The 12,709-nt window shown below is 40.4% G+C and overlaps 1 protein-coding gene across 2 annotated transcripts in view; it reads right to left on the bottom strand.

Annotated features, from left to right (window-relative positions):
- Positions 1 to 768: 768 nt before the first annotated feature.
- Positions 769 to 12,709, bottom strand: part of asb2a.1 (ankyrin repeat and SOCS box containing 2a, tandem duplicate 1) — a 58,685-nt gene continuing 46,744 nt past the window's right edge. For both annotated transcript variants that reach the window (XM_069916194.1, XM_069916195.1), the window contains exon 10: positions 769 to 7,872. In XM_069916194.1, the coding sequence (XP_069772295.1) occupies positions 7,727 to 7,872 (146 nt within the window). In that variant the 3' untranslated portion in view covers positions 769 to 7,726. The remainder of the gene's footprint in view (positions 7,873 to 12,709) is intronic.

The following is a 12,709-nucleotide window of genomic DNA, read 5'->3' as shown; positions in this document are numbered from 1 at the left end:
CTGCCGACACCCTCCACCCTCTATCCCATTGAACCTCCCCCTAACCCCTGTCTGGTCTTTAGCATCCCATCTGACCTTCCACTCATGATGACTGAATGTTCTCTCCTCAGAAGAGGCCTCAACTTTTTTCCCATTCACCCACACATCAACAGGTTCTGCTCACGCTATGATGCTAAACTCTTCTTCCATTGGCTCCGATTCTTGCCTACTTGAACAACCACTATTCTCCATCACCCAGTACAGATGCCTTCTCCTGCTTTAAAAAAAAGTCTTCCTCCTCCTGGGCACCTTGTTTTGGTCTTCTACCTGCTCTGGACCTTTACATTTTCAACTGCCATTGTGACATCAAGCATATTGACTTCACTACTCTCCTCACTCATTCCATTCTCACCCCCTTGGAATACCACAGAGGGCTATGGAAGTGAGGCAGTTGGGTGTATTTAAGGCAGAGATTGACAGATATTTGATTAGTCAGGGCATCAAGTAAAGGGAGAAATCCAGGGAGTGGGGTTGACTGGGAGGTTGGATCAGCTCATGATGGAATGGTGGAGCAGACTTGATGGACTGATAGGCCTATTTCTGCTCATATACCTTGTGATCTTGTGATTTTTAGTCAAGAAAATGGATATTTATTTAGAGAATTGTAATTATTAACATATTTTAAAGAATATTACAGAAAATAAACAAGATTGTGAGACTACACTGGTTGGAGACGTGCCTATATCTAGTTCTGTGCTGTGACATTTTCTATTTTGAAGATTATTCGTCATTAAGAGACCAATTTTGTTTTCTTCAAAAACATAGAACCATAGACATTACAGCTCAGAAACAAGTTATTGGGCTCTTCCAATCTGTGCCAAACTATCATTCAACCTAATCCCATTGACTTTCACCCAGTCCATATACCTCGATAGTCCTCCCATCCATGTACCTGACCAATTTTTTTCTTAAATGTTAAATATGAGCCCATGCTTACTACTTCAGCCAACAGTTCGCCCCACACTCCCACGACTCTCTGTGTGAAGGAGTTCCCCCTCATGTTCCCCTAAACTTCTCCCCTTTCACCTTTAACCCATGTCTTCTGGCTTGTATTTCAGATTTATTGTCAGAATACATACATGGCATCACATAAAACTCTGAGATTCTTTTTCTGTGGGTGAGGCAGAATTACCACATATTGGTAGTGCAAAATAAATGTAAACAGTGTATATATGCAGACAAATAAAGAACTGTAAACAAATACTGAATGTCAACAAACTGTGCAATACAGAGAGAATAAAAAAATAATAAAGTGCACAAGTAAGAGTCCTTAAATGAGTTCCTGATTGAGTTGTTTGTTGAGGGGTCTGATGGTGGAGGGGGAGCAGCTATTGCTGAACCTGGTGGTGAGAGTCTTGTGGCATCTACACCTCTTTGCTGATGGCAGCAGTGAGAACAGAGCATGTGCTGGGTGGTGTGGATCCTTGATGATTGTTGCAGCATTCCCTGTAGATGTGGGGAGGGTTTTGCCTGTTACTTCCTGGGTGTATCCATTATCTTTTGGAGGGCTTTCCTCTCAGGGGTGTTGGTGACCCCATATCAGACTGTAATGCATCCCGTCAGCAGACTTTCCACCACACATCTGTAGAAATTTTCCAGGGTTACTGGTGTTATACCAAACCACCATAAACTCCTGATGAAGTAGAGGTGCTGACATGCTTTCTTCATGATGCCTTTGGTGTTCTCAGTCCAGGAAAAATCCGCAAAGATAGTGACTCCCAAGAACATAAATTTGCTCACGCTCTTCACATCTGATCCCCCCAATAATCACTGGATTGTATACTCTGGCTTTTCCTTCTTGAAGTCAATAATCAGCTGCTTAGTTTTGGTGACAGAGTACAAAGTTGTTGTTGGTGCACCATTCAGCCAAGTTTTCAATCCCCCTCTTGTTTGCTGTCTCATCATCTTTTTTTATAGAAACCCAGTACAGTGGTATCATTTGGCAAATGTATAATTGGTGTTATTGTTGTACTGAGCTACACAGTCATAGGTGTAAAATGAGTAGAGCAGGAAGCTAAGGACACAGCGCTGTGGTGAGATGGTACTGATGGAGGTTGTGGAGAAGATGTTCTTACCAATTCTCACTGATTGTTGTCAGGTGTGGAAATCTATGATCCAATTACACGGGGGGTGTTGAGTCCCAGGTATTGGATTTTGCTGATCAGTTTTGAGGGGATGATGGTGTTAAATGCTGAAATATAGTTGATAAGGAGAATCCCGACGAATGTATCTTTACTGTCCAGGTGTTCCAGGGCTTTGTGTAGAGCCAGTAAAATGGCATCCACCATAGACCTATTGCTACAGTAGGTGAACTGGAACATATCCATGTCACTACTCAGACAGGAGCTGATCTGCTTCAACACCAGCCTTTCAAAATTCTTTATTACTGTTGGTGTAAGTGCTACTGGCTGATAGTCACTAAGGCAGATTACTACACTCTTCTTGGTTGACACCTGTTTGAAATGGGTGTGCACCACACCCTGGTGGAGTAAGATATTGAAGATATCCGTGAATACATTGGTAAATTGGTCAGCACATATTTTTTATACTCAGCCAGGTACTCCATCCGTCCTGAAGAGAGCATACACATCATCCTCAGATATGAATAGATGGGATAATCAGGGGACATGAGGGTGTTGAGGAGTAGTCTTCACTGTTACTGTAGTCAAATAGGGCACAGAAGGCATTGAGTTCCTCTGGGAGAGAATCTTTGCCATCTGCTACTGCACCGGATTTGGTTTTGTAACAGGTTATGGCATTTAGGCCCTGCCACGGCTGTCAGGTGTTCCAAGTTGTTTCCATTTTCATCCGGAATCTCCACAACCTAGGAGATAAATTTTCACAGGTCTTACTTACTCCTATTTTAATCTGGATCTCCGGATTTAAATGCCTGTGATCTGGCTCTCAACAGGTTCTGGATTTCATTGTTCCTCCAGAGCTTCTGTTTGGGGAAAACCCTGAAGGATTTGGTGGGGACACACTCTTTTGATAATGTTTGTGACAGGCCTGATGTAATCTTTCAGATATTCAGCTGAGTTCTTGGACACCGTCCAGTCTGTTGACTCGAGGAAGTCCTGTTACCATTCTTAAGCCTTCTGTGACCACATTACAGCTGTCTTGATCTCCAGAGTCTTTCTTTTTAGGCTCTGTCTGTACGAAGGCAGAAGGAGCACAGCCAGGTGAACTGCCAAAATATGGTCTCGGGAAAGAACAGTAGGCCTTCTTTATCTTGGTGTAGCAGTGATCGAGTGTGCTGGGACCTCTGGGACAGCAGGTTACATGCTGGAGGTAGTTGAGCAGGGTTTTCTTGATGCAGGCCTGATTAAAGTTGCCACTTGCATTGACTCCATCTATATCCCTCATCATTTTAAGTACCTCTATCAAGTTTTCCCCCATTCTTCTACGCTCCAGGGAATAAAGTCCTAACCTGTTTTACCTTTCCCTGTAACTCAGTTCCTCAAGTTCTGGTGACATTCTAGTGAATCCCTCCACACTCTTTCAATCTTATTGATATATTTCCTGCAGTTAGGTAATCAAAATAGCACAGAATACTTCAAATTTAATCTCACCAACGTATTATACCACATTGCCATAATATCCCAACTCCTATACTCAATGTGAATAACATGTTGTTTTATAAAGAATCTAACAACAAAATATAGTTTTACATCCTTTACATTATCTTTTGTGATGATTCATTTTTACAATGTCATAAACTTAGTTCAAATACATTTTATTATAATCGTCAGAAAATTATAATATTCCTGTTAAATTTAGAGTAAAAAAAAGACAACTCCATAAAAACATTCCAGTGCATAAAACTATTACAAAGTATTTCAATACTGCAATGTGTTTTAAGTTCAAAACACTGCTTAAAAGTAATGTCTGTTATCACTGGCTCCCAGTGCAATGAAATCATAGTTTCCTACTAATGGTGCTTTATTCAGCTTTGTCACCCTGATTCAAATAAGTTTAATGAGCTCAGAACTGTATGAAGTACAAACTGATGTCATGTCAAACCATTAAACACTATCTATAGACAACATTGTGGTGTGGATGGGGAGCAGAAAACGATTCACAGCAAACCATGTCAACTGACTTAGAAAACCAGGTCTATCTAACGAGCAGGGAAAACAGAAATCACAGCAAACCTCTCAATAAAGCAGGGTAATATTTCAATCAATACAACAACAGAGCAATACTTATGTGCAAATTTTGCACATCTTATCAAATACTTAGTCTAAGCCTGTGGTTCTCAACCTTCTTTTCCCCCCCCGCTCATATACCACCTTAAGTAATCCCTTACTAACCACAAAGCACCGATGGCATCCTATGTCATAGGCATTCTGTGGTTAGTAAGAGATTACTTAAGGTGGTATGTGAGTGGGGAAAAAGTTTGAGAACCATTGGTCTAGGCGCAAAACTCGAATGACAGTGGAATTATCAAATTGTATCACTTCTAGTGGCTTTCAAGTTGGCACTGTATTCGGTTCTTTAGTTTTACTTTTGAACCTCACGATGTAATCATAATAAGGGTGGTACATATACCTGAGAGCAGAGGTTTTCAAACTTTTTCTTACCACCTTACATAATCCCTTTGTCATCGGTGCTCTGTGATTAGTAAGGGATTACTTAAGGTGGTAGGTGAGTGGGAAAAAAAGTTTGAGAATCAGTGCTCTCGACCCAATTGTTACTATTTTGCGTGAGAAAAATTGTCAGTGACCCATTTCCTTTGGAGTTATGAAACCGTGCACATAACGAGTCAATTAGGTACGAGTCAAATAAAACAGTGGTTTTGAAACTTTTTCTTTCCACTCACCTACCACCTTAAGTAATCCCTTACTAATCACAGAGCACCTAAAACATCGGGATTACTTTAGGTGGTAGGTGAGTGAAAGAAAAAGTTTCAAAACCACTGCCTTAGAGAATGAGTTGCTTCATAACCCAACTGAAACCCATAGAATTATCAATAAAATACACCAAATGTATAGAGTGCAGGGCAGCGCGGTTGGCATGGTGGTTAGTGCAACACCTTTAGAGTGCCAGCAATCAGGACCAGGGTTTGCATCCCACACTGTCTGTAAGGAGTTTGTACGTTCTCCCCATGTCTGCATGGGTTTTCTCCAGGGGCTCCGGATTCCTCCCACCCTTCAAAAGCTTTCTGGGGTGAAGGTTAATTGGGTGTAAATTTGGGCAGCATGGACTCATGGGCCAAAATGGCCTGTAACCATGCTGAATGTCTAAATTAAAAAAATTAATTTAAAGTAAGGAGATGCTCATATTTTGCATGAGATGCACTTTACCCAATTTTATCCCATCCTCTTGGTTCACATTAGCTTCAGGAAGACATCTCTCCAGCACTTCACCCACAAAATCCTTTTTTATGCATCGCTCTTTACATTGAGTACTGGGATGATAACTGACTAATGGTCATGACTTATGTTTAAGTATCGACAAGTCAATTCAATGAAACAGTTCCTTCCGGTGGAGTCACCAGCATAATGATATAATTAGAACTAGAAGTGAAATAAGGAAACACTTTTCAACGCAAAGCACTCTACCTCAAAGGCTACACTTGCTGGGTCAAAGGAAATTTTCAGAATGGCAACAATTATGTTTTCATCAGTTCAAGAGTCATGAGGGATAAGGAGCAAAAATAAGCAAACCAGCCTTAATTTAATTAAATACAGCATGGCTTCTCCAGAAAAGTGATTCTCAACCTTTTTCTATCCACTCTCTTTAAGTAATCCCTATGCCATCAGAGCTCTGTGATTAGTAAAGGATTGCTTAAGGTGGCATGTCAGTGGGAAGGGAAGGTTGAGAATCACTGCTCTTGACCCAATTGTTACTGGGACTTTTTGCTTGAGAAAAATTGTCATTGGCCTATTTCCTTCAGAGTTATGAGACCATGCACTAATGAGTCAATTAGGTATGATTAAAACTGTGATTTTCAAACTTTTTCCATTCCACCCACATACCACCTTAAGCAATCCCTTACTAATTATAGAGCATCTATGTCATAGGGAATATTTAAAGTGGTATGTGAGTGGAAAGAAACATGTTGAGAGCCACTGCTCTACAACACCTGCAATCCAATTCAGAGGGAGAACAGGCTCAAGGGACTGAGGAACCTATTTTGCTTTCTTTTGGCTTGGATAAAGTTCGGTAACTCAGCAAGAATAAGCCATGAAATTAGGGACTGTTCCTTCTGACTTGGTTAATCCTAACACCATTTTATCTCCTCAGGAATAAAGGTTTCAAAGTTTCTCCACAAACTACCATACTTACTAGCAATGTGGAAAAATAAAATAAAATCTGCTGAGTTGCTGTGGTGCTCCACTTAACAAATAACTACGTAAAACATCCAAAATAATTAGTAATATATTGCTGCACAATAACAGCTAATGGGTTTGTGTTTATTACTTCAATATAAATCATAAAAATTAACTGTTGTGTAAAACTTCCATGAATATTTGGACCAGAAGTTGATACGCTTTCAAATCAAGGTCCAAACTGAAACTAAGTTCCATGCATAAAATGTGTATAAATTGCAGGGAAACTAATGAATCAATCTTGTTTTGCCACTTCTTCACAATAATAGGCTTGTCAACTCTTTACCTTAAAGTTGATACAACAGGTTATTTCTACATGATACATTTTTCTATGTGGCATATATACGGTTTAAAATGCTGCCATCTATGGGAAAGCTGATTTGAAAATACAAAATGCTGGAAATGCACAATAGGTCAGTCAGCACAGGAAAAAGAGAGGATGATTCTTTTGGCGGAACTTCCCATTAGAGCTTGTGAAGAGACCCAACCAAAATTAAGCCTACATTTTTCCTTTTGCATGTTGATATGTATAATGTAGGTACTCTCCGACTTACGACCGTAATTGGGACTGAAGGATCGATCATATCTTGAAATTGACCTAATTGGAATTTTGCCCGTGCGTGTGGAGTACTGAAGTTTAAAGCAAACTTTTTAATCAAATCTTTTCTTCATCGTAGATTTGACGATATCATCTTAAAACTTCCTGAATTTGTTGATCAACCTTGGCAAATCTTTCCACATTCTGGTCCATGTTCACTTTGTTAGTCAGCATCCCGGGGATCTGGGGTCTGTAGGCTGGGGGCAGCCATCTTGATTCTGCATGCGCATGGGAATCAAGATTTCCGCGCCCAGCCTATGGACCCCAGGACGCCAACTAACATGGTAAGTACACACATTTTGGCTCTTGCATGCCCTACATTCCTGTTATAGGTTGTCAACCACAACATAGTCTGTGTAAATTTTATATTTAAAAAAAAATTAGGTCGTATGTGCGGATCGACACAAGTCACATAGGTCGCAAATCAAGGAGTACCTGTATACAGCTTTAGAATGCTTCCATTTCAAAACACCTACTTTTAAATTCCTTTACTAGGAACTTTTAAATACAAAAATCCTGACTTATTATTCAGCCTTGTAGTGTCAATCAATCATCGACCACCTGGTTAGTCGGCGAATCTTTAAGTTCTACATTATTATTCCTTGAAATATTATTTCCTTTCACTCCGCTGCAGTCATATATCAAAAACCATGTATAGTCATTGCTCTGATCGTGAACTGACTCCTTTCTCTCCACCCTGTAACATACAAGTACTTTTATTGTAAATTATCATGTAATTCCTTGTCAAAGACTTTGTTTATGCAAACTCATTTGTTAAGTTGTACTCAAGGTAATTTCTCAGCCTGCCAGGGAGAGGCAGCATTTCAATGAGTTTTAATCTTTCACGTCCCAAAAGCTTTCGAATTTTAATTCTGCAGAGATGAACAAGAGGTCTTGGAGGTTCTAAACAAAGAAAGAAATCGCACATAATGAGCAATGGAAGCAATAAAGGAAAAATGCTAGAGATACAGGAAATCTGGAATTAAAACATTGAATGCTGGAAATATTCAACAATTAACCAGCAGTTTTGGGATTTCCATGTTAAACAATGGTTACACAGAAATCTTACATTTGTTGTCAATTTTACATGGCAATGATAGTGAATGGCAAAAGGTTTGCAATTGTTAGCACTGAAAAGAAAGAAAAATTATTTTAACAACGTATTTATGAATAATTCTTGATTTCCAAAATGTCCTAAAAATACAATTATTTCCATTTATTTAAAAATAATACACAAAAAAGTTGAAAAAAGTACAATTTAATAATGCGATTTGTGCAGCATTTTGTTTCTAGATAGTTTGGGCTATGAATACAGTTGAATATATGAATATCTGTCCTGGAGCCTCCAGGTTGATGCAATCACAAAGAAGGCTCGCCAACGGCTATACTTTGAGGCGATTCGGTAGGTCACCGAAGGCTCTCATCAACTTCTACAGGTGCACCGTGGAGAGCATTCTGGCTGGTTGCATCACTGCCTGGCATGGAGGTGCCAACTCTCAGGACAAGGATAAACTTCGGAGGGTTGTTAACTCGGCCTGCGACATCATGGGCACCAGACTTTCACTCCATCGGGGACATCTACAGGAGGCGGTGTCTTAAAAAAGCAGCCTCTGTCCTCATAGATCCCCACCACCCAGGCCATGGCCTCTTCACAGGAGCCTCAATATGAGCACTCAATGGTACAAGGACAGCTTCTTCCCCACTGCCATCAGATTCCTGAATAATCAGTGAACCAAAGACGCTGCCGTACTTTTCATGCCCTATTATTTTTATTTATTTTAATAGTAATGTTGTAAGTTGGTTATAATATGAATGTTTGCTCGATGACGCTACTGAAAAACACATGACTTGTTCATGACAATAAATTCAGATTCTGATTCTGATAATTTGATAGACAACATAGTCATCATGTAGAATTTGGGCCAAAGGGCCTATTTCAATGTGGCAAAACTCTGTGATTCTATAATCCATTATTATTATAACGATATTTTGTTTGAAATAATCAAATTAATTAAATGAATAATTAATGCTAGAACAAGTTTAAAGCATAGTGGCTAGCAGATCTCTGTTACAGGGCCAGTGATCAGGACTGGGGCTCGAATCCCACGTTGCCTGTAAGGAGTTTGTACGTTCTCCCTGTGTCTGCGAGGTTTTCCCCAGAGGCTCCGGTTTCCTCCAAACATTCAAAATCGTACCGAGGGTGAAGGTTAATGGGGTGTAAATTGGGTGACACAGACTCATGGAACAAAATGGACTGTTACCATGTTGTACATCGAAATTTAAACATGTAGGCTTATTTATCATAAATATATTATCATATTAACACTTATGAAAAAAACATTTTAAAATGTCACTTGTTAGATGTTCTGAAAAATCTTTGGTTTTCTTGGGAATGTGATTAAAATAAAATACTTTGTTCTCTGTCATACTGTTGTAATAGTTGATCCTGTGTAAGAGTTCCTCTCCTGACCACCACCCCCCCAACTTTTTAGCCCCAAAATCACATGTTTTCCAAATATCCCATGTAAAAATTGACTCCCCTATTTTTGGACCCGACCACCTGCTCCCGGCACTTCAACCGCAGATCCTTACACTGGCCGTCAGCCCACAAGTGCTGTAAAATACACAAGTCAAGTGGTTGCTGTCGTTCATTCACTCCTCCACACCAAGTGTAGTTATGTAACTTTTCCAGCCCAATCAATGAATTTTCTAGATACTTGCTTACTAATCCTTTCATAAGGAATCGTTGAGATTTAACTCCAGACAGAAGGTGGGCAGAGGGATCAATCCATGATCAAGACACTGAGCTTCCAGTAACTGGAAGCTTGAAGTCTGATTCCTCCTTCCACTCCCACCTTCCTGGCATTAGGGCCAGTTATGATGAACCTCAGCCTAAGTATAGGATTTTTTGGTTATTATTCATGAAGGGATGGGAAGTCAATGGCAATATCAGCGTACACTGTGGTAGTTATCTGCTATCCTCCTGCTCAATTCCAAGTTGGGAATAGCTTTATTCACATTTCAACTTTCAGAATCAATATTAAGCTCTGAAATAAAATAAATAAATTTCTGCAAATATTCAGCGGGACAGACAGATCTGTGGAAAGAGAAGCAGTTAGTTTTTCAGCTCAAAGACCCTTTATCAGAACTCAAATTTGCATTCGCTTGGTACAGAGAGTCATTCTGTTAACTCATATTTTCACCCTCTCTCAACCATCTTTTATTATTTTTGTCCACTTACAACCCCCCCCCCCCCCCACACCCACCACCTTGGACTTGCTCCACCACCACTTCTGCCTCAAGATGGCAGCCAACATTACAGTAGACTCTTATTAACCTGGTCATTCTTTCTTCAGGCAGAAGGCAGAGAAATGATCTTTGTATTTATTATAAATTATATCTTTTTGTTTATATGTAATTATTGTGAATGGTTCGTGTGTGTGTGTGTGTGTGTGTGTGTGTGTGTGTGTGTGTGTGTGTGTGTGTGTGTGTGTGTGTGTGTGTGTGGGTGTGTGTGTGGGTGTGTGTGTGGGTGTGTGTGTGGGGGTGTGTGTGGGTGTGTGTGGGTGTGTGTGCGCGCGCACCAGCTTCAGAGAAATGCTGGGCATGAATTTGAAAAGCCTGCAGTTTAGCACCTCGAAATTCATGAACATTTTTTCCCAACAGCTATCAGGCTCTTGAACCTCCCCATGCTACCCAGCCATCACACTGCTCCAGGGCCACCAAGTATCAGTCTGCACTACAGACAGAGACATGATTTTTGGCATTTACCAGCCAACTGTAACTACTTTTTTTTTTATTTACAGAAAGGTAGAAACCTATTCCAGCTGCCCATTTACCCCCCCCAATGAACCTAACATTTTTGGAGGGTGGGAGGAAGCCGGAGCAGCTGGAATAAACCCACACAGGTCACAGGGAGGTCATACAAATTCCCTACAAACAGCGAATATTTATTTCTTTTTATATGTATCATCTTTTTCTTTTTTCTTTGTGGGGTCTCATGCATTGGTGAGACGTAAATTGTTGTTAGTGTGTTTTATCTCGTGGAAAATCTTGTGTAACGATAGAAGAATAACAACCTGCATCTCAATGTGGACAAGACAAAGGAGATGGTGTGGACTGGAGATAATCACCCTCCACTAAACATCAACATCTCTGTTGTGGAGAGAGTAGAGGGCACTTCTCTTGGGAAGTGACCTATCCTGGACACAACATCTCCTCACTAGCCAGGTAGTCACAACAGCGACTGAACTTCCTGAAAAGATTGAGGTGGGCAAGGCTACTGGCCACCATTGTGTCAGCATTCTACAGGAGCTGTATCGAGAGCATCCTGGTTGGCTGCATCACAGTGTGGTATGGTTGCTGTAAAGCTTTGGATCAGAGATCAATCCACAGGACCATAAGAGTGTTAGAGAGGATCACTAAGGACTCCCTCTCCCCCCCTTCCCCTCCCCATCGACATGATATACTGGGATTATTGTCGAAAGAGGGGTTGTAAAACCATTAAGGACGCCTACCACTCCACACAGAGCATTTTCAATCTACCCTGTCGGGAAAGAGATACGGACGCATCAAAGCCAGAACCACCAAGCTGAGAAACAGCTTCTTCCCACAAGCACTGAGATTGCTGGAAGACTGATCAACTGCTCATACAATCCCTCCAAGACTACTCTTTATGTAACAATATTTATTTATTTTATATACATATTTAATATAAATAGCTTGACTATATGTGCTATGTCTATATATGTGTTTGCATATTTTTATACCGAGGGCCAAAGAACATTGCTTCATCCCGTTGTACTTATACAATTGTATGATAACAATAAACTTGAACTTGTGTACCTGGGAAGTTGCAACAAGCAAGACTTTCATTGCATCTGTACATTGTACAGTACTTAAGTAAACGATGACGTTCTTCATTCGTTCACCTTTCCTTTTCACCATTACTGACCTTTCCTTTTGCTCTCTGCACCACTCCCCATTGGGTTCTCCACCTTAACTGTCTGTATCTCTAACTTCTTCCCAATTCCAGTGAAAGATTGTGGATTTCAAATATTTATTCCGTTCTCCATAGATGATGCCTTATTAACTGGGTTATTTCCCACACTCACCTCAAAGGCAATATGGCTGCTAAAGCAGAGCTCAGGCTGGACTATTTGACATATCCTACTAATTAAATCTCAAGGTGAAAATTAGTAGCTTTATTTGGCTCTGGATCCCTCTTGATTTTAACTGTAGGATACTGAACTGCAGAGCTGCTGTTTTTCCAAAGTGAATCATATTTAAAATAGCTGCTGCATTTTAGAGTAAAACCTGTTACTTATTTTCTAATATTACTTATCTATGACATCTATATTCTTGCTTTCCTTGCCTGGGCCACCCGGAATTTCTTGATAGTGTGTTAGGAAGCTCTCTGTGATGTTGCATCTCAACTTTGCAATAAACTAGGCTTGAGAAACAACACTGGGCTGGTTTGATCATTTATTTTCCCTTATGTATTTATGTCACCATAGGACAAGTTATGGCAAAGATCGGATTCCTAAAAAATTACCGTACTGGCTATCACACTGCAGTGACGGTGACTGGGGTTGGAATCCTGTGCTGACTGTAAGAAGTTTGAACGTTCTCCACGTGTCGGCGTGGGTTTAGTCTGGATGCTCCAGATTCCTCCCACCCTCCAAAATAAAAACATATGGGGTTGTTAGGTCAATTGGGTGTAATTGGACAGCACAGGCTC

This window comes from Narcine bancroftii, chromosome 2, assembly GCF_036971445.1.
Source record: "Narcine bancroftii isolate sNarBan1 chromosome 2, sNarBan1.hap1, whole genome shotgun sequence".
In the NCBI taxonomy this organism is placed as follows: Eukaryota; Metazoa; Chordata; class Chondrichthyes; order Torpediniformes; family Narcinidae; genus Narcine; species Narcine bancroftii.
Note: the sequence above shows the minus strand (reverse complement) of the source record. Positions and strands in the feature narration are given on the sequence as shown.